Below are 22,996 nucleotides of genomic sequence, written 5' to 3' on the forward strand. Positions count from 1 at the left end.
GAAGACTTTCTCCCTGTTTATAGAAAGTGTTCCTTAAAGTGGGTAGTCAAGTAAGTAGTATTTGGTAAAATACTGAATTTCATGGATTCTGTCTACTGTCGAATCGTAAGAGGAAATATATACTAGAGTTTATTATATTACCCTATTTTTATACGAAAATAAAATTAACTGAAGTATACGTATTGCCAAATGTGACTGTGCAGAAAAAATAATAATATGATCTAAACAATATTCACAAAATGTTATTTTTCTGCCTATAAGTATTGCTAGTTATATCAATGGTCTGTATTTCTTAACCAATTTCAATAGTACACCTATCTTTACTTACAATTCAATACTAAAGTGCATGTCAATTAATTTATTATGAAAAATTCCAATAGTAATATAATGAAATGTCTTAGAACCCGACATAAAACAAAATTCTAAACATAAACGTGTAACGAATTTGTCAGTAGCGGTAACAAACATTAACTTGAGAATGATATACCTAATTTAAATTAAAGTCTGCAATATATGTATCCACCAACCCAAATGGAGGGGCGTGGTAAAATAAGCTCCAAACATTCTGAATACTCCTATTCAGAATATTAGCTCCTATTAAACTCTATTAAAGTCTCCACTTCAACCCAATATTTACGACTTGTTATTATTATTTTTGGCTTAACCACCGTTTATATCACTGTAAAGTCATTTGTATATAATGTGTGCTTTGTAATTATATGAATGTTAGTATTCATTAAAAATTATGTTATTATTACTTACCTTATTTTAAAATTATTATTAAAATTATTGATAATTATATTAAACTATACAGTATACAAAGATGTTGCCAGCTTTGATTGATATAGCGTCATATTCTATTTTCTGTATTGGCAAAATTTTAATTTATGTGTCAATTATTCACACAGCAACATGGCGGCGCAAGATGAAGTTGACGTATGTGAAAGTTGGGAGGATATGGACGAAATTGGTGTAAGTTTATTTGTGAAATGTAACACTAACGTTACGTATCATCAGTAACAAGGTTAAACAACGTAACTGTAAATAAAATATCTGGTTTCAGTTAGACCGGAAGATCAAACTTATGTCTAGCGTACCGCCGCTGAAAGGTTGCAAGGTTACAAACGTAATTGTGGAAGAGAGCGCGTGTATTGGGTCTCAGTGCGTTATGCCGGAGCCAGCTATTCGTATACTAAAGCGTCCGTCGTCACTAGGAAGCGGGCAGCTAAATGGAGAAAGCCGCGCGCGGCCTGTGAAAACATTGGAACAAAGGCAGAAAGAGTATGAGGAGGCTCGCTTAAGGATACTTGGCGAAGCTCGAAGTCCAGAGGACGTTATCGATGATAAGTAAGCAAATATTATTTTGTCGAAATTTTAATGTTTTATATGTTTTTAAAAGAGTTAAAATCTGTTTCAGTCTCACTCGGCTCCAAGATAAATTACAAGCGAATAATCTTAACGACAACCAAAGTGGCGGTAAAAGTAAAAACTGTCACAATGATAATAACAAAAGCAAAGAGAAAAAAGTTCTCGCCAGGCTACCACCAGGTGCTACAGCGGCCGGTGTCTATCCTTCACCCCCACCCCCTGGAGTCCTTGTCATAAGAACTCCTAGAGGTCCAGATGGAACCAAAGGTTTTGTGCGGAGGTAGCAGTACATGAATGCTAATATTAATATTATTATAATCCATCCAATAATTTCATCAATTATAGCCCATTGGACTTATATCTTTTGGAAGGTATGAAATGTGGTTATGTTATTTCACAATTTCTTAACAAATCAGATAGTTTTATTACTTCTTACTTTAATTTATATGTACAATATTTGTATTGCTATGTACTATGAATATAAACAAACAAATTTTCTCATTGAAACTTGCTATCATTAAGTTTCTACTTTGCAAGTAAACATTCTCAATACAAATGCCAAAGAAGAAATTGTGAAATATACAACTAATTATGAGTGCTCATTTCAGGGAACAAATTATATATATTGTAATATTACAATATTTTAGATAGACAACAAATTTATGAGATAGGCTCACTCACAGTCAATCGAAAGAGGTTTGAATCAAAAAGTATTATTAAACATACATATTTAAAAAATACCACATGTTCTTATGTCAAGGATTGTTAACAGATCCTTAGTTAGATTGATGAATATATCAAACATGATTAGTAATTCTTTAAAACAATTAAATTTTATGAATATAATACTTTTAAGTTTTACATAATGACATTCTACATATTAATTAAATAGAGATAGCACATGTGGATTTTAAATAAGCAAACACATCCTCTAATGATTGAATGAATTTTCTAATGAACTTTGTTCATATAATTCATATTGTGTTGAATTCTAGTGATATACATAGTAACCACACCATAAATGTTTATTTATGGTGCATAATTAGATAATAATATAAACACAACAGAGTATTTAGTCAACATCATTACATAGTATACAACAAAGTCACTTTTTCTGTCTCTATATCCCTTTGTATGCTTAAATCCTTAAAATGATGTTATGGATTTTGATGTGTTTTTTTTAAAAGATAATGTGAATAGAGAAGAAGGTTTTTATATATAATGCATGGAAAAATTCGTAAACAAACACTTATTATTTTAAAAGTTACTACAGTGATGTCATGTCATTTCACCCATGTTGTGGGTTGCCACTATTATTTATAGTGCAGTACTTGAATCAGCCATCACAAGGTATGGTGCATTTCTGAGATATAATGTTAATGTTGCTTATTAACACAATGAGATTTTAGTAATCTTATGAATCCACTGTTATACTCATTTTTAGATGTATGCTGAATATCATATATAATATACCTCAATTAAGTTTGTATATAAATACTCTTTTGTAAAAGTATTTATAATCATTAAAAATTAGAATCCTTTACATAAGAACATGTGGTAATCATTCATACCTTATTGTTTTTCATACCTCTTGCCCTGAAGTTTATTTGTGCTAAATGACATAAAAAGAACCTTTTATATCTAGCTTTTTTACATAATTAAAAAATGTTATAGTGTAAGAATAATGTTACTTGTACATTTTAGGCTATTATTATGTTTTAGTTTAATGTGTTACTGCTTTGAGGTTCTGATATCATCTGAGGAATTTTGTTAAAGAAACATTGATATTATGACTTGTGAAGTTTTGAAGTAAGGAGTGTTAACATCCCTAAAGCAAGTATCACATCTTAATTCTCATGGTGCACAAAGCTTTATCAGAAATTTTATATCTTGTCATGTTTGTATAACTTATTTTAGTCATGTCTACATATGGCATACTACATACAGCCTAGTCATTTGTTTAGTGTTGTTTTTATTATAAATGATGGTAATTTTTTTTAATGAATAGTCAACACTTGTTTTTTGTTTAGTGTTTAAACTTAAATATATAACATACACTGAGTGTACAGACTATTAGTTGTTTGTTTGTTGGAAACTAGCATACATTTCGTTAAATTGCTGTGTAAGGCTTGACCAACACATACTAAATAAAATAAAATAAAGGCTTGTAACATTTAGTTTGATTTTTTAATGTTTTGGCAACATTATAAGCATGGCAGATATAATTTTTCTTATAAGGCTTTATATATAATTCAGTAATATTATTTAGATTACAGTTATTATGTAAAATTCACACTTTATTGTGTATTAAAAAAAAATACATGATTTTTTATCTGTTCTTTTGAGTAAAAAAAGCTATTCTTAACTGTGATAAACATTTTGATGTAATCTAAATAAAATCTGACATTAAATTTAGGTTAGCTTTAACATAATACTTGAGGATTGTGATATAGAAATAATCATCTATAACAAGCCTTATTATCCCATCTTTTATTTAATAAATAGATAAATAAATAATTTCATTTTAAATTTAAATAATATTTAAAGTTTCCTTGGCCAAAAGTATTGGATATTTAATTAGATTTTTGTAAGTCAATAGAAAATTCGTACTGTATATTATATAAGTAAAAAATTGGTATCATGGTTTATTTATCAATCCATACATATTTCAAATGGATTCGATCTGTAAGCATTACTAGAAATAACATTATAAAAATTATTGGTTGAAATGATGGCTTCAAAATGGTAAATTGTAAAGAGCTTAAAATGGGAATCGTTACTTACCTATTTTTGTAAATATAACATTTTATATAACAATTGAGTAGTTGATATATTTTTTACAAAGAAGTGAATCAGGTTAAGGCGATTTCATGTATTCAATAGGATTCTTTAGCCTTAATGATATTTGTAACAGAGAACAAATTAAAAAATAGTTTTCTTTTTTTTTAATGTGTAAACATTGTAATATTTGAAAATGGAACCTATTCGTTTCAATAGCAAAAGAATTGATGGTGTGGAATTGATTTATCTGAGGCTTACATTTTAAATGAACGCAAAATGTTGCAAGAATAAATATATCTCGAGATATTGTAGTTATAAGTTTATCAACTGACTTGTAAATAAAATTTTGTAATACTAAACCTTATTAGTGCCAATTAACATATTTATTGCTTGCATTAGATTTCGTGTATGTATGTTTTTCTTTCGAACGTCGAGATGATCATCACAAAGCATTTATTCTAAATGTCAATACAGCTTTATCGAGAAAGCGATAATTATGATTTTATATAGACAAACATCGATTAATTTAAAGTAAATGGACGGTACTCGTACATATAAATTGCTCAATAGTAACGAATCAGCGATACGTAAAGAGGTCTTTATATGATATGCATTTGTTACAAAAATGATTGAAAATGCTATCTTATCAATCAAAAGACGTCAGGGATAAAACAAGAGATTTTTGAGTAATGTAAATCATATGATGAGATCGTAAAATGAAGTGCGAGTTGCAGTCCCATTTAATGTATTTTGGTTGAAGTTATCTTAAAAAAGGTTAATTCACATGGCCGATAATGTAAATGTAATGGAGATTACTCACTAAGCGTACTGCAACAAATCCGATGGTTCGGATATTATATTGAATACTACGATACTTACTGACCGGTGGAGTATTTCTTTTTTTGAGGTATATGGACGATTTATTTCAAATGCGCCACATTGGTTCGTTCAGCAGTAATTAAAGTGTGTCTTCGCGACATTTCAAGCCGATATTGGTATAGGACCATAGTCGGTTGCAATCGTATGTCGCTTGCGACGTTTTCGCTGTGTGCGTGCAATACAACACATGTAAATTGCGCTGCGGTGCGATTCTTTGCGGCGCGTTTGATGTGTATCGTACCTAACACGCACGCATTCATAATCAAGTAAATGTTCTGGGCGAGTTATTTCTATTAAATTAATATCGGTACAGTAAAGTTATGGAATGATCAACTGACCGGACCGCTTGCTCGGCATTATCGGACAAATCGGATGAATAAATAATAATTCGAAAACAAAACACTACCTAATAAAATTGTTGTGATTCGGGAACTAAATGAGAATCTTTTAATCTGACATTATTTAGTTTAAGAATAAAATGTGGCACAATATTTTCAATCTTATTTATAGAAAACGAAGGTACAATTTACCTTGGAACTCAGTTTTGAGTTTATCTAATTACCTAATGGATGTTCCATCCATTGCGGTTTACTCTTCTTTAATTTTAAGTAGTAGACGTATTAGTTTATTGATTTATATTTTAACCGAAATTATTATTAAAATTGTTGAAAAAAATTGGATTTTATTTTGTCTATCAGTTCTCATATTCAGTATCTACAACAACAACAACAATAGCCTGTAAATTTCCCACAACTGGGCTAAGGTCTCCTGTCCGTTTGAGGAGAAGATTTAGAACATATTCCATTTTCGAAATATTCAGTATCTAGAAATATGTACTTAACGTCGGTTCTACGCTTAGATCTTTAAAATTATAATACATACATGGATACTGAAGTATTGACAGAAATGGCGAGATTATAAAACTTCCTTAGCCTTATGGCTTAATGGATAGAATTTGTGAATCCTGACTCTAAGTTGCAGGGTCACACTAGATTAAGCACGACTAGTTACTAGTTAGCTTTAGTAGGTAGGTAGGTACTAGGACCATACCTAGGCTAGGTATGGTCCTACTATTCATATGATGGTATTATTATTACATTTTTCCTTTATTAACAATGGATTAGTGACGTTAATCGGTATATTTGATAATTATAATTATTCTGCAAATGACTTGGTTACATGAAACAACTGCATGTGAGCTTACACTGGCCAACTCTATTTATTTTAAACCGACGCAGAAAAATAAAGTATCATAATTTGATTTATCTACACTAATAGGTTTAATGTGAAAAGATCTCTGTCTGTTTGTTTGTTCCTCTTCCACAAATAAACCACTTAATCGAATCTGATGAATACTTGGTATCTAGCAATCCTGATCTCAAAAGGAAGCATAGACTACATTTTCTACCTAATATCTAACAATGAACTACTAAAACGAGAGCTTAACCGCGGTTTAGCACAACTCTTACAACTGTTAAAACTTGTGAAACCAGTAAAAAGCAGTGATCTGTGTTGGAAAATAGTACACCGGAAGGTTATGTATGAGTATGTTATACACCGAATACGCGTGTAGTAATTTTCGATACATACGTACAAACGTACGTATATACATAATTAACGTTATTATGTATGTATTTATTTTTCTTTTTTTAAAATTATTTGACTAACGCACTAACAGTGATAACGATACAATATTGCAATAAACATCCGTTACTATGCGCAATGTACAAAGATATACTACATACAAATTCATACTAAAATCCATACAAACAGAGGTCACTTTATTAGGACTATATCATTTTTGTCGGTGACCCTTTCTTCACGTTTCCATACAATAATCTGTTTGAAATTAGTATATCTGCTCTATATACAATTAGAACTGTAGGCATTTATTTCTTAACTTTAGTTATTGCTGTTATCTTCCATCTAACGACAAATTGTAATTTACGGTAATAAAAGTGCAATAAAGCTTTTGCACGCGATGTCTAAGTTATTCCTAATTGCCTATGTAGTATGGTAATTTATTTCAAATAGAAATGATGCATTTTATCCTGTGTATAGCAATGAACTCGTTAAAAAGTGTATAAGTAAGAATTCGCCGGGAGTGGACATGACATACCAGGTTTTATTCAGGAAGAAGTCAATCAATTATAAAAATATTATTAAGTAATCATCATCATATTCATTATCATATCATCGTATAAAACAAAGTCGCTTACCGCTGTCTGACCCTATGTTTGCTTATATCTATAGAATTACGCAACGGATTTTGATGCGGTTTTAGATAGAGTGACTCGAGAGGAAGGTTTTTATGTATATAATACATGGACAATACAGTAATGAAACATGAAAGAATCTGTTGTATATTTAGTAGTAGTTATTAATAAATTGGAAGTTTAAATGATTTGTTAAATATATATCTACTTCTGAATATGATTGAAAAAGTAAGTGTAGCACGTCACGACAGCAATAACGATTATATCAAAGTAAGAAACATGAACTCGAGACGAAAAATAAGTTAAACGTGTAACATAAAAGTAAGCTGTGACAAAATCGATCAACTCCATAAATAAAAGATGAGTTTTAAATTATTATTACAGAAATTAATGTGACTGGCTGCCTAAATAAACTCAAAAAACTATCTTTTAAATTCATCGTTGAAAGATTTTATCTATGATCAGTTATGATAATATAATATTTTCCATCTCGTTATTTTGATGCAATAAATTATAATATTCTCAAACGTTAAAGATGTTTATCAAAAGATACTATATTACTACTAAACATATTTGTTGCGCAACAGCCGAGTTGTCTAATTAGCATACTTGCTTAAAACACTACTGTTGACTTCAAGCTTCATTACTTTATAATAGTTGAGCGACCAGTTGACTCGATAAAATGGCTGATTTAGGAAATTTAAGTGAACGTGATCGCGCTGTGCTGAGGAGTATATTTGATCCGACTGCGACGATCGGCGATCTTGCTGATGACGGTGATAACTTCATTGAAGATGAAGGTAAGGAACAGTTCATTAAAGTTCATTAATTTCACTCAAAGAACCAGCAAAAACAAAGAAATAAAGTTGGTTGGAGAATTTGTGGCAATATTATCCAAATAGGTTTCTTTTACAAAACGTTATCAAAATCACGTGTAACAAATAATTATCTGGGAAAGGTTTTGTTTGAGTTAAAAATTAATATTTGATAAAACTATAATTAATGCTTTATATTTACGTAAAATCAATTTTGATGTTTTTTTTTAAGCAGAAATATGTCTCAAGAAATAGGAGTTTCGTTAATACAAGAATAAATATAAATAAATCAGTAATACGAACAAGCTTTTTCATTTTATTGAACGTTCACGAGGAATGCTGACCAATTAAGTTGTTGATTTATTTTGTTTTGTTCTTTAACAGAGAGTAGTCGACAGTACACTTTGCGACGGGATAAGATTATATTTCTTTAATTAATTTCATTTGGGATCACATCACAACCATAAGATAGTTGAAGAATATTTTGCAACAAATACAAAAGAAAAAATAAGCCTGATATTAATATGTAGGTTTCCTTATGACGTTTGTGAGATAAATTATAATGAATACAATTAATGACATTGTCTTTCTTTTATTAGTGTGTGTCTTCTGAAACGGCTGAATACAGTTGGACGAGATCAGTAATAGTGAGCTTATATTTTAAATATTAACTAAGGCTTATTTCGTTTTCAAAAAAGAGATAGAAATACAGAAATAAAATTGACCAAAACTTAAGTTTTATTTATTTATTTTATTTTTATTTTATTCAGGTAGGATAAAGTTAGAAAAGATAAAAGAGTTAATTTTAATTACTTATTGTTATCGTATATATTATATAAGAAATAAGCTTGTACCTACTGGACGAGCTGAGATGGCCCAGTGGTTAGAACGCGTGCCTCCTAACCGACGATTTCGAGTTCAAGCCCAGGCAAGCACCACTATATATATGTGCTTAATTTGTGTTTATAATTTATCTCGCGCTCGGCGGTGAAGGAAAAACATCGTGAGGAAACCTGCATGTGTCTAATTTCATCGAAATTCTGCCACATGTGCATTCCGCCAACCCGCATTGGAACAGCGTGGTGGAATATGTTCTAGACCCTCTCCATAATGGAAGAGGAAGCCTTATCTCAGCAGTGGGAAATGTACAGGCTGTTACCTTACCTTACCTACTGGACGAAGGGATTGAGGAGAGTTGATACAAGAAATTTAACGTTCGTTTTTGTTTTGTGTGCACCATATAATTATACCTATTATAACCAGCCATTGTTATATGTTTTATTCATACACGGATACCATAAATAACAACATATAGGACTGGTCTCTGTAATAGTGATTATATTAAGTAATGTTTGAAAACAGAAATTGCCATTTTTCAAAGTTTAAAGTAATTAGAATTAGAGTAAACAGTTTATTAATCTGCAGCTTAGTATGTTTTTAAATAAATAAACCTATAAATACATAGTTATCTTGCTTGTTACTCTGTATTTATAGGCTTTTGTATTATTGTACTGTTCAAGGTTCCGTTCGAATGTATAAAATATTTAATGTTTGATATTTCTATGCGAAGTTTAAACCTAATTATATCACCCCATTGAGAAATTATTGATAAGATGGTGCGATTTATTATATTGCAATTTAATTAGTTGCAAACTACAGCAATAACATATTAACTATTTTATAAATGCGAAAGCTGTGTTTATTAACGTGTCGTGTGTTAATGTGTTTAAATCACGCTTGAATATTTTTGTATTGATTTTCATAAAAATAAAACTTTATGGTATCGTAAAGGCCTTCATTGTAACATGTACATACTTAGCTTATTCCAATGGAATTAAGAATTTTTTTTTTGGAATAGGTTGGCGGACTATCACCTGGGCCACCTGATGGTAAGTGTTCACCAACACCCATAGACAATGACGCTGTAAGAAATATTAACTATTCCTTATATCGTCAATGCGCCACCAACCTTGGGCACTAAGATGCTATATCCCTTGTGCCTGTTGTTACACTAGCTCAGTCACTCTTCAAACCGGAACACAACAATACTGCGTACTGTTGTTTAGCGGTAGAATATCTGATGAGTGGGTGGTACCTACACAGGCGGGCTTGCACCACCAAGTAAAGATAAAAAAACCTTAGATTTACGTATTTCATAATAACTCTGTTTTATTGTGCACTAAGAGTTTATGATTCATATATATTTATTTGTAATATAATACTATTAAATATAACCTAACTATTTATTTCCACTTAAATTTTACTTCCAAAATTCCGAACAGTTTCGTCAACATTCAGAATCCCGTAACGCAAATCAATAGCGAATATCATAGATTAATCAATATTCAATTTGCTGTTGTCTCTTATCTTGGTAACAAAAACAAAACTTTTAACAGATACCACTGCGGCAGACGAAGACTCCAAAGCGTTATGCCTTCAAGCTGTGAAGCTGGCTGAAGCTGATAAGTTGGATGAGGCGTTGGAGCTTCTTAACAAAGGCATTTCGATCGCGCCGGAACGTGCCTCTGGATACAATGATCGAGCACAGGTGTTCAGACTTATGAAGAGAGACGATGGTAACTAGTATTGATATACTTTGATGGAATTTAAGATAACATAATTATGATTTAAGTCATCCAAGGGAAAACAAAATTTTAAACATTACTAAAATGATAATCTGCTCTTTTTGTTTAACAACTTTAAATTACTTACTCATTAATAGTGCAAGTTATATTTTTGGAGTTATAGTCTTCTATTTAATTCATATGCGACAAGTAAAAACATTCTATAAATCTCCCAGTGCTGGTTCTAAACTCGACTCCTTTTATCCCTCCACGATCCTCCAATGTGTCGTGAGATTCACATTTGACATAATTCAACACTGCTGTATATTTAAAGATATGAAACTGGCAGTTTACCAGCATTTTGGGTACCGATTATACCCAAAATATTCAGTTATGTTTGGTTCTTCATTGACAAGGTTTTTGAAGGAAATTAACATCACTGTTTAATCTTAAATATATGAATTACAGATGCAATGAAAGATATAGAGCATGTACTGCAAATTACTGAAGGTAGGAAAACCCGAGCACGCGCTCTCGCACTTTGCCAGCGAGGCGTGTTACTGCGCAAGCGCGGCGCAGATGACGACGCACGAGCCGCCTTTGCGGAAGCAGCTAAACTTGGGAGCGCTTTTGCTAAAAAACAGGTAATTGTTTTATAAATATATTAAGTACAACATTGAAAAATATTATATCATTCATAACAAAAACAACCTGTAAATTTCCCACTGCTGGACTAAGGCCTCCTCTTCCTTTGAGGAGGTTTGGACTTTATGCCACTACGCTGATTCAATGCGTGTAGGTGGAATACACATGTGGCAAAATTTCTATGATATAAGACAAATGCTGGTTTCCTAACGATATTTCCCTTCACTGCCAAGAACGAGATGAATTATAAACACAAATTAAGCACATGAATATTCAGTGATTCCGCAATCATAGGTTAAGATACACGCGTTCTTACCACTGGGCCATCTCGTATATCACTCATCACGAGCATTATCTTATTATGAAGTTTCGCTAAGGAGCGTTTATATTGACTTTGTAGGTTTACATAAAATATAAAAAAAACTTTTTGTTGTGCTAAAAGGTTATAGATAAAATAAAAGGCAAGACGGTGCGTTAAAACGATTAAATTGCTTGAGATTACAGATCATTTGCATTAGCTTTTGATGCTTCACTATACTTTTTCGACAGTCTATATGTTTGTTAAGTGTTTTGCTTTTAATTTATAATCTGAGTTATTTAAATATATATCATTTACAGGTCGTCGAACTCAACCCTTACGCTGCTCTGTGTAATCAAATGCTGAGTCAAGTTATGAGGGGTGAAAAGGAAATCAAATTATAATATGAATTTCTTTTTTTTTCTTATTTTGTATAATTAGTTTTATTTTAGGGTACGGAATAAATAAAACGCTTTGAATCTAATGGATTAGAAATGTATATTATTGAGTACAATCCACGATCACATTTGAGAAAACCACACATCCCTCGGTCCGATCGGCCAGACCAGAGTTAAAAACTCTCCATACATAAAACCACGACATCCTCGAAAATGACAATTTTACATTATTTTGAAAATGGCAAATGTAACTACGAATTGAAATTCTGTAACTACTCTATCAATAGTAATAATAGGTATATGCAATAAAATATCAATAGATTGTGTGAGGAAATTTTTATAAAACGTCAACTACATTATTTAGAACTTTCCGCACAAAATCCCTTATACAGTATTTAAAATTCAAAACTCGATAATATTTATATTAAAACTAGTGAGAGGCGACAACGGTACACTATAACGCAAATACAAAAGTGCACTTTAAAATGTTAAAGTTTTAATAAAGTAGTAAAAAGATTTCGCCAGCAATAGTTAACATAATGTATGAACACCGACTTTTCTGTACCTTATTTTTTTTTTTTTATAAAATAAACATAAAACCTCTTTGGCACATGTTGCAAAGAAATGTTTTAAAATATTTTAATCTGTTGTAGAAATGACGTTAAAATTGGCGCGAAATCTTTTTACTAAAAACGTGAAAGGATGATCATATCACAGAGATAGTTATAATATTGTGAGTACATTCAGTTCAAGCGTTACAGATAATGAAAAATGATATACATATATGAACTATTATAAAAAAAAAAAATATTATAATTACAAAGTTAATAATTTATTACAATTTTTCTTGGTAATATTATTGTTAATAACCCATTGCATCTATAAAGTTAAAACTAATATGATATAGCACATTTCGTGAATTATAATAAATATTTTTGACGCTTACACATAAACTAAATGAGCAATGGGCTTTATGACAAACGATCTTAGTTTATAATCAATAATACTTCGCAATTATACAGTAAAGTAATACTTCGGCTTTCGTATTTAAAGAATTATAATTCAAACAATAAGTAAAAATATATTTATTACAATATACGACTTTGCGGAATTAAATTAATAAAATACTTTTCATTACAAATATTTTGTAGTTTTTCAATATATCTTGAAATTGCACACGTCTAGTATAGCATGTCAAAAATGCAATGTTTAAGTTGTTATCAGGTAATAGTTTATGCAGCACGATATCGATGGAGGAATAGGTTGTAAAAAAAATAATTATTAATTTGATATGTCACGTTTACGAGGAGTGACGGAAATAAAACAATTGAATGTGTGCACTCAGCACACATAAAAACAAAAAAAAAGCATCTGTCCAAAGCCAGCTGTCATTTTAAAGCGCGCTTTACTTATGATGTATAGAAATGTCATTTTACAATAAAAAAATGGAATTCTTCAATTTATGCAAGTCTTATTATTTTATTAGGAAGATGACGACTACGCCATTTTCTTAGTGTTACCATTATCATGGTATTGGATTTCCCATTTTTAATTTCGCTTTTTATTGTAAAGAACATAATAACTTTATAGACGCACAAAAATAATGGCGACAGGCGAACTACAATTACGCATACCAGTTTGTATGTTTGTGTCAAACAAATTACATTAGTTACTAGCGTATTTTGACGTGTTTACTAAAAGATCTTTCAATGAAATGTATTTTAATAAATTTGAAAATAAAGCTATATTTCAATCTGTACTAACAGTTGTTCAAATATAATACTTCCCCAACAGATGTATTAAAAGTCAATTTTCAGAAGCCGTTTATTAGAATCGTAGATTCGAGTTAATATAATATTAGTTTTAATTTATAAATCAAGTTAATAAATTTATGTGATTTTTCATTTGATTCTATATAATTTATATGTTTTATAAACAGTAGTAAATCAGAACTTCTGCGGAGGTAGGTACTTAATTTTTAATTCATAACTTGGATTTGCATTCAAATAAGCCATGAGGCAAATACGAATCGAATAATATTAAAAAAGGTGCGATTATTAATTAAAATTTTATGTGATACAAATATTAATTTAGCAATTTACTAGTGACTAAAAATGTGTTTATATTTTAATTTAAATAATTTACGCAATTAATAAAAGTAAGTACATATTTCTGAAGTGATGCTTCTTAATTTATTGGACTCTGCAACTCATGCAAATGAGCGAGGAAAATTTAGATATTATCTGGGCACGCATATTATTTATCTTTATAAACATCTAAATATTTACTTTCTTCAATACCATATATATATATTTTTTTAAACATACAATGTGTTACAAGCTTATCACCTGCATACAGATAGTGGTTACTGGTCACTGGTATTGCCAGAGCAATATCAATAAGTTTTGTTACAGAGATTCTATAACAACACATTTCAATAATTATATTTATAAATGAATACAAGCGTGTATTTCACGTTTTTCATTCACTAGTAAAATGCAAATACACACATAAAAATGGAAACGATTTAAAAAATGTCATTCTTATAATATTAGGAAAAATTTATATACACTTTTGGCACAGGCGACGTGCAAAGACTGCTAATACGACACCATTAAAATACGTTAAAAATATTAAGAGTATACTAAAACCTGTATTAACTACGGGCTTTTACTAACTGGGTAATTAGGCCTATAAAGCGACTGCCAATGATTTTCCATATTTATTTCTACAATATTTAATATAGTCAATACACTAAGGAATTATGAAGTACAGCTACATAATATATTAATACTATATCAGAGACTACGCAAATTAATATCAATATCAATCAATCAATAATTTTTTTTCTATTAATCTTATTTAATTATTATATAGCGGGCAACACTTTAGCAATTAAACTGCCAAATTTGTGTATATTTTCAGCTTCATTTTTGTGTATGGCAATGTTTTACATGAACTATATATAAGTTATTTTTAATGTCCGTTATACATTGTCTTTCAAATATTTCGAATTTGGTTAAGAAAAGCAATGTTTAAAATGTATTTTAAGCAAAAAGCGTGAGGGTTACATTGAGTTTCATTTGTCATAGAAAAGAGGCTTAGATACAACAATAACGTAATAATAATGATAACGTTATATACAAGTGAGATCTTAGCAAATTTATTTGTATAACGTAATTATGACTACAAGTTTCATAAACTCTTTTTATCTTATCTAAAAACCGACCAAGTCAGTGAAGTATATGTCGAAAGGCGTAAGCTAGCAACACTACATGATACCAGATGAAAAAAAGAACCTCTAACATTGAACTAGTCAACTAGCTATAAAAATTGGTGTTCAGAATACAGTGACGATTCCGCCAAATCTCAATGCTGAGATAGAAAGATAAAATATATATATACTCATTATATATATTAGAATAAGGATGTGAATACACAAGCTATAATATTCAGTGTAACGCGGTTTTTTTTCGTACTTATGAACCTGACATAAGATATCAATTATTGTACTATGTATTTTGATGTTTACTAAATTTATATTAATATTATTTATGGCGAAATTTGATTTGTTTATGGTAACTTATTATCAGTGTAAGCTCTTTTATTGGTCGCAATCACCTTTTTTGCATATTATAGCTTTTGTGTTCATAATTAACTATTCGAGAAATATTACGAGTATTATTTAAAATAATCTGTTGGTTATAATCGAACCGTAGTGTCGCGATAGTTTTGAAATAGTGATCAGTAATTTTAAACCTAAATAAGCTAGCTAGCTGGGTGGGCGTTATAAAAACACTTTTAATAATAGCAAATAACTTTTTCTTTCTATACGTTATGTATAAATGTCATAGATTATAAATATATTTAATCCAAATGTCATTTGTCAAATTGAAATATTTTAAGTTTTTTTTTTAATAAAAGTGTTTTTAATATTATAGGGTTGTTGGGAATAGTGCCATAGTATTAAAAACACACATGTACTAACAACAAGTAATAAAATTAAACGAAATTAAATAATTTTGGATTATTAATACACTGCAAAAAGTGTTTTATTATATTAAGTATTCTTAAGATAATAGTTGTTTTTATATTACCCTGATATGTATTTTTATTGGATAACACTTTGATCATTTATACTCTACAATCTACCACAGACTAAACAATGTCAATGAAATCATTCAAATGACATCAGTAGACATCAAAAATAATTTAGTCTATGGTTAGAGTGAAAACTCATTTTTATGTAATTTCTATTTCTCTTCAATACATCTAGTCGGTGATGTAAATTACTGTCAATACTATTCTATATATGAACCTTGAAAATAAAATATAAAGAAGTTAATATTTACTGAAAAATGGATTTAATTGTCTATGTTTGAAGTACATATGTGTTTGTAACAGTGCACGGATGGGGGTAAGCGCAAAGACGCTCTACTTGACTCCCTCTCCAGCTGATTGAATTTGTATGTCGACACATTTTCATATCTGGATAAAAACAAAATAGCTGAACAAACATTTAAACTCTGATATACATAGGTCCTTATTTAAATTAACTGCTTTTCTAATGTCCACAATTCAAATTAATAAATTGACGTTAACTACTTTTTCAGTTTCAATAACAAACATTACTTGACAAAATTAAAAACGCATCAATTGTTTGAATATATTAAAAAACATTTATGCTTTTTAATCTGTATTTGTTTTAAGGTTTCATACATGATAATTTGAAAATGAGTCGACACATTACACTTATTTAGTACTAAGCTTAAAAAAATAATATTAAATATTACACCTAAAATACAGAATAAAGAAAGCCGTTACACCGAAACTTTTCAACTCGGTAAGGTCATAACAGGCATTATGAACGTTATTGATCAAACCAAAAGAAAATGTACCTAAAGCCCTTCTCGGTAAGATTGGTTTTCCAATAACGTCCGTTGGAAGAATACTTATTATTATATAAAAATTATAACATCTAAAATGTCATTTTATTACTTTCAATTTAGAATCAACTGCTTTTCATTTAATTTAATTTCACATTTCATTTTTAATCTAGCAAGGTTATAATTTATTTATTATATGTAGTTTTATTTTATTTATTATAAATAAAGTTAGTAAGGCTATTTTTAATACACGATTATTAACATCTAATAGCTTATTTGCGGTGTGATTAGACGATGGAATGGAAACATGAAACATATAAAATAGTTTATCTAATACGAACATATACTATACTTTGAACAAAATGGTACAACGTTGAAAGATATCGTCTAATGAAACCGCAATTTTAAGGAAAGCACGTTAACACACTCACACACACAAATCCATTCACGGACATCATCTAAAAACATGTTTTCCGTTCATAACCACACAAAAGGATAATTATTTAAATGCATAAACAACAAACAAACTTAAATAAAACCATAGACAATGAAAACTTAATGACAGCCACAATACAGCCGTATTCGCGAATAAATGTTAAAAATGTTTAAAAAAATTAATGTCATGTTCATAAAGTTTAACTAACAATAAAAATAAATAACAATTATTTGAATAGAGATTCAAATTCAATCGAGTTAATTAATAATTAAACAAATATTGCCTCGGAGATTATAGAACGAAATTATTCAAATTTAGAAGAAAGATGGCGCCATCCACACGACACGACATACAATAACATTCTAATTACAAACACTGATATGTGAATGAGAAATTATACCGAAACCTCAGTCACACAAGTAATCACATGATATACTTTAATGTACGAGCTAATATAGACTTTATTCAATTGTATTTACGGACGAAATCACTTTGTATAATTTCGTCATTAGTTGTGTGAAAATAATAGCTTCCTATATTTACTATGTTATCAAGTGGCCCCAAGATTATGATATTTAAAAAGTCTGTCTAAAAGAACTATTTTATTTCACGATTAATAAAAAACCAAGTTAATATTATAAATAACTGTCAAAACATTGTTATAATACATTAGTGGAAGATATTTTCAATAATGGAAGCTTTTTAAACATTTTTTATCTATGGTTAATGACACAGATTAAATATAAACAAGTAATGAGTAACCACTTATACAGACTATAAATAATAGAGAGCAATTCTTCTAAATAACATTAGGTACTATTATAACGACGATTTACATCCACATAATATTGCTTTGGATAATTCGTTGAGATAAACTTTGATATTTATTGCGTTTCAAAACAATAACTACACAACAATAAAGTCATGTCGCATTGGATGGAAGAAACAGTACTTGAGTAATACTCAGGTAAATTAATTAAAAACTACGAGGAAATGAGCAAATTATTCTCTCAAATTCCTTAAATGGAATAAATAAACTTCTTCACTCTTAAAGATTAAACAAGTCAGAGTTCGAATCTGAAACGAAGTGATTATACGATGAACGAGACAGCAAACGACGTATGCCTTAAGAGTGACAGAGAGAGTCGACAGATGAAGTTCAGAGGCCACCGTCAGGACAGCGCTTGAGTTAGCTTCAATGATGCAATAAGATGACCCTAAAATAACAAATTATAATACCATTAAACATACATATAAAACGAACATTCAGTATAATATATTCACAATTAAATTAAAAAAAAAATCGGTTTGGAAATTCTATATCTTAGCAATGCATGGTCTTTTCAAATTTAATAAACAATTTTTTTTTTAAATAATCATAATTTAATTATTAAAACTCATTAATAAATAATTCTATATCATGTAAATATATATCTACTTATATGCGTATTATAAATATGAGGTTTGGCAAATATTATTTACTAATGGTAACATTTAGAAGTACTCAAACCTTAGTAAGATAAGGTTCTAGAAATCGTCTTACCTGCAAGTTCACACATGTTGTACATACTCCGGGTTGAGGAAGGAGAAGCCCATGAACTCGGTCTGATCAAGATTCATCATGAACAGCTTGTCCGTAGGAGTCAGTTCGGTCTTCTCCTGAGTGAACTGCTTGTCAAAGTTGGACACGTCCTTGCGATGTTTCTGTGAAATAATGGGTAGCACGAATTATAATAGGCACCATTTTAACAAGACCCACAGATTTTACTCCTACAAGCAAAATATAATGGATGTATTTAATAAATTAGATCCTCAAATTTAAGCACTAAACGGTTTGTGTCTGATTAATTGACGTAAGTTATACCTGAACTTGGCTGACACGCTACCACGTTTCTAGATCTCCAATTAGGAATCTATCTCTAATTATGAATGTAATATAAAACCTTTTTCGAACCGAATCTTAATGATGTCTTTTATATAAAAGGAAATAGCAGCCGATTTCATTTATTTTTAATGTACGGGGACCAAGTTACGTAGTTAAGAAAACCTATAAATATCACTGTAATCAACTGATAATAAAATCGAAGCTTTGGGTAGGAAGAAAGTGCGTTTGTTGTTTCGCCAATAGTAAGAATCTTAAGTACGGACTTTTAATTTTTTACATTTCTTGAAAAATACCTTTTTTGGTTATGGCAAAGTAATCAACGTGTGAAATTTTAACGCGTGTGTATCGTAAGAGTTTATTATAAGAATGTTGTAAGTGACAGTTAATCGAACACACAAGCGCCTTAATCAACTGAGCAAACAAGCATTAATAAAGACGAATCGCGTCAGATGGGCGATCTTAAAATCAGAATAATTTTTGCGAGTAAAATGTTTAGCAAGACTTACGATTTTAGGCTTGAAGGGCGGTTGAACATCCCTGGCCTCCACCCTGGCCCAGTCGATGCGACGGAAGAATGCGTGAGTGCGGACGTCTTCCTCCCCCCGCATGCCGCAGCCGAGACGCTTCTGAGGATTCTTTGTAAGGAAGGATTTACATGCATCCTTTGCTTCCTGAAAGGGGAATAAATTGTTTTGATCATTTGATGAATTTATTGAATACTAGCGACCCGCCCCGGCTTCGCACCGGTACAATATTGATACTAAATATACTACAGAATTTGTTTATTTACGACATCACATTACAAACTTCTAAAATTGTCAATGTTCTTTACTATATTGTCCATTCAAAAACCTTCCTCTCGAATCACTCAATCTATTAAAAAAACCGCATCAAAATTCCGTTGCGTAGTTTTAAAGATTTAAGCATACATAGGGACATAGGGACAGAGAAAGCGACTTTGTTTTATACTATGTAGTGATTGTGAAGATTAGAACATGCGTTGCATTATAATTTTCAAATTCAAAGTGATTATATATAACAAAATAATAATGAAATAATAAATTGTATAAATACCGTATAAGGTAACCGATCAGTTCAAACACTTACTCACTCATAACGTAAAAATGTCTAAAGAAGAATGACTTAAGTACCTTGCTTAGCGTTTTTGGGTACGAAACGCTATTATCTGTGATCGCCGCGAAAAGTTCCTCTTCATCTTCTCCATCAAATGGCGGCTGACCAACAAGCATTTCATACAAGAGCACACCATACGCCCACCAGTCCACTGATTTTCCGTACGGCTGGTACAGAATGATCTCTGGGGCGATATAGTCTGGGGTACCGCAGAAGGTCTTAGTTGTTTTGTCGCCGGTGATTCCCTCCTTGCACATACCAAAGTCAGCGATCTTGATATGGCCGTCTTGATCCAAGAGGACGTTATCCAATTTCAAATCACGATAGATGATACCGCGAGAGTGTAGGAAGAACAAACCGATAGCGATCTCAGCGGCGTAGAAACTAAAATGAGTGAAAGAGAAATATTATTTTTAAAATATTTTAAATTATTTTTAACAAACAATGTAATCATCTACTAACACGGCGACTGGTTCTTTAAACTTGCCACATTGTTGGATCTGGAACATCAAGTCTCCACCGTTTACGTATTCCATAACGAAGTACAGTCGATCCTGTAAAAAGTTTGATTCACATATTTACACACACACATACAAACCAATGAGTTGATAAGGTAATAAGATTGCTAAAAACAACTTTTTAATTAAAACAGGAAAGACTTTTTCCTTTTGGCTGTGGATGGCTGTTTCAAATAACAAGATTATGTTTATTGTTGTAAATTATAAATTTACATTATAAAAAAAAAAGATCCCGCTGAGTTTCTTTAGCCGGTTCTTCTCAGGTATGAGGTATTATATTCCGAACCGGTGGTAGATTATCAACAATCAATAAGAAAGTGTAAACACTTCTATTTTGAATAAAGGTTTTTGACTTTGACTTGACTTTGACTTTAAATGAAAATTTGGAATTACTCACCATAGTTTGGAAACAGGAATGCAATTGTACGAGGAAAGGTGGCTTAGTGCTCAGCGCCAGCACTCGCTTCTCCACCATCGTACACTCGACGTCGTCGTCCTGGATGATGATATCCTTCTTCAGGATCTTAATGGCGTAGAGCTCATCTGTTCCTCGACGCTCCGCCAGCATTACCTATAATGATTGATAAAAATATAACCCACAAATGTTATTCGATTTATCAATTAACTTTAATAACAGTTGAAAACTTTAGTCCATTGGATTTTTAAACAGTCGTAGAACTTTATGTTGGATTTTATGGATCACCATCTATCGAAAATTAAAATCTTTTTCTAATTCTTTGTGATTATGAGCAAAAGATAAAGAAATTTTATTTTAGATGATATCGGTATAAGTGTCGTAAGAAGTAGTTTTTGTCTCTTGCCGTGCAAGTATCTATGGGTAAAATGTTTACAACAAGGTTTCTTTGTTGATATTCTAAAATAAATCAAAATAATAATTATATTTTATTTAGGTACGCAATATATGTATATACAAAACATTTTTTTGCAAAAGTTAAATTAAATATTAAATGGTTTTCATTTCACAAAAAGGGCTTTTTTAAGTGATTAATAATACCTTTCCAAAAGAACCCTTTCCGAGCACCATTATGAAGTTGAAATCGGTCGCTCGGATAACATCAGCAGCCGCCATGTTATGCGGAACCTCTCTATCTGGTGGTGGAGGAGGTCTACGAGCGCCCAAGTTAGTGCTCTTCATTTGGGTCTTCAGTTGAGCGAGATCCGCTCCTTCTTCTGGTACAGGTACATTGTAGAAGTCACCCTCTTCCTGAGTGAGGAGCTTGAACCAGCCTTCAGCCGGTGCCTTCATTACTTCGGAGATCCCGAATGAGAGAGATCCCATAAAATCATTGCGGGAAGTACGATCCCAATCCCATATCTGAAGAAAATCGGAAATAAGTTTCTTGATAAAAATATTTGAACAGTCAAAATGAAGACAAAATCGTGGATTACGCAAATATAACAAGGTCCAATTTAGACACGACATAATATTTCAAATATCTCAAGATATTGAGTTATTTAATATCTCTCAATTGATTTAAAACTCGAATATGTTAAATTTACAAAGACTTACGCAAAAGCGAAAAGCATTAAATCGATTCTTCCTAATGGATGATTTCGTCGTTTCGTCAGTAGTAACAAAAAATATAAAACTACAAGCATGTTCCAATATGCAAAAAGGTTTCATCAACGTTACCTCGATGAGGAGTCGTCGGTCTTTATCCTCGGGCTTAAGATCGAAAACGAGGGTCTCGTTCCATTCAGGGTTAAGTGTGCTACGAATGGTCTTGGTTTTTTTCTTAACGTTGTCCGAGTCCGGAATAAGCTTCAACTTCACGTAGGGATCAGACAGGCCGTTCGGATCCATAGGGATCAAGTTTCGACCTTGCTTCACTACAAGTGGAACAAATATTCGCCGTTCAATACACATTTTTTTTACATCAAGGATACGTAGTCACGAATCTAATATTAATAGGAAAAATAAAAATTATGTTCTTATTTTAAAAACCTTTTTCTTATTTAACGGTAATTGTTAATTGAATTGTTTTTGATGAATAGAAAGACATTTTTTAGAATAATTGCATGTTTAATAAACCAAATTAAACATATAAATAGTTTAACGTAAATTTTTTGGGATCTGTCGAATATACATTTCTTGTAGAAAATTGTTTCTTATTTCAAATATATCTAATTAATTACGACCTAAACGTGTACT

At 30.8% G+C, this 22,996-nt stretch overlaps 3 protein-coding genes across 5 annotated transcripts in view; 2 read left to right on the plus strand and 1 right to left on the minus strand.

Moving 5' to 3' along the window:
• Positions 1-899: 899 nt before the first annotated feature.
• On the plus strand, positions 900-5,697 carry LOC124534116 (SUZ domain-containing protein 1-like). Of its 3 annotated transcripts, XR_006966720.1 has the most exons (4): positions 908-972; positions 1,064-1,347; positions 1,400-5,103; positions 5,151-5,697. XR_006966720.1 is itself a non-coding variant. In XM_047109807.1 (3 exons), exons 1-3 carry the CDS (start codon positions 913-915, stop codon positions 1,650-1,652), a joined length of 597 nt encoding a protein of 198 aa, XP_046965763.1. In that variant the 5' UTR covers positions 900-912; the 3' UTR covers positions 1,653-5,697. The 3 variants fall into 3 exon arrangements, 2 of the variants coding, with proteins under 2 accessions (XP_046965763.1, XP_046965764.1); XM_047109807.1 differs by having other exon boundaries at positions 900-972; positions 1,400-5,697; XM_047109808.1 differs by having other exon boundaries at positions 1,418-5,697.
• A 2,133-nt stretch (positions 5,698-7,830) lies between these two features.
• LOC124534068 (tetratricopeptide repeat protein 36) lies at positions 7,831-12,054 on the plus strand. Its single transcript, XM_047109735.1, has 4 exons — positions 7,831-8,044; positions 10,456-10,635; positions 11,092-11,267; positions 11,887-12,054. Exons 1-4 carry the CDS (start codon positions 7,927-7,929, stop codon positions 11,968-11,970), a joined length of 558 nt encoding a protein of 185 aa, XP_046965691.1. The 5' UTR covers positions 7,831-7,926; the 3' UTR covers positions 11,971-12,054.
• LOC124534067 (protein kinase C, brain isozyme) overlaps positions 12,046-22,996 on the minus strand; it is a 269,401-nt gene continuing 258,450 nt past the window's right edge. Inside the window, exons 6-13 of the mRNA XM_047109734.1 lie at positions 22,478-22,674; positions 21,839-22,159; positions 21,221-21,394; positions 20,768-20,859; positions 20,323-20,689; positions 19,678-19,842; positions 18,830-18,990; positions 12,046-18,503 (exon numbers count right to left, since the gene is read on the minus strand). Coding sequence (XP_046965690.1) covers positions 18,838-18,990; positions 19,678-19,842; positions 20,323-20,689; positions 20,768-20,859; positions 21,221-21,394; positions 21,839-22,159; positions 22,478-22,674 — 1,469 coding nt within the window. The 3' untranslated portion in view covers positions 12,046-18,503; positions 18,830-18,837. The remainder of the gene's footprint in view (positions 18,504-18,829; positions 18,991-19,677; positions 19,843-20,322; positions 20,690-20,767; positions 20,860-21,220; positions 21,395-21,838; positions 22,160-22,477; positions 22,675-22,996) is intronic.

The sequence above is a fragment of the Vanessa cardui genome, chromosome 12 (genome assembly GCF_905220365.1).
Source record: "Vanessa cardui chromosome 12, ilVanCard2.1, whole genome shotgun sequence".
In the NCBI taxonomy this organism is placed as follows: Eukaryota; Metazoa; Arthropoda; class Insecta; order Lepidoptera; family Nymphalidae; genus Vanessa; species Vanessa cardui.

Excerpts from the sequence above, each read along its gene's own strand:
- LOC124534116 (XM_047109807.1), top strand. The coding sequence starts at position 913 with ATGGCGGCGCAAGATGAAGTTGACGTATGTGAAAGTTGGGAGGATATG. Across the intron at positions 973-1,063 it reads AGGATATGGACGAAATTGGT|TTAGACCGGAAGATCAAACT; the intron begins GTAAGTTTATTT and ends ATCTGGTTTCAG. Across the intron at positions 1,348-1,399 it reads GAGGACGTTATCGATGATAA|AGTTAAAATCTGTTTCAGTC; the intron begins GTAAGCAAATAT and ends TGTTTTTAAAAG.
- LOC124534068 (XM_047109735.1), top strand. The coding sequence starts at position 7,927 with ATGGCTGATTTAGGAAATTTAAGTGAACGTGATCGCGCTGTGCTGAGG. Across the intron at positions 8,045-10,455 it reads TAACTTCATTGAAGATGAAG|ATACCACTGCGGCAGACGAA; the intron begins GTAAGGAACAGT and ends AACTTTTAACAG. Across the intron at positions 10,636-11,091 it reads ACTTATGAAGAGAGACGATG|ATGCAATGAAAGATATAGAG; the intron begins GTAACTAGTATT and ends TATGAATTACAG.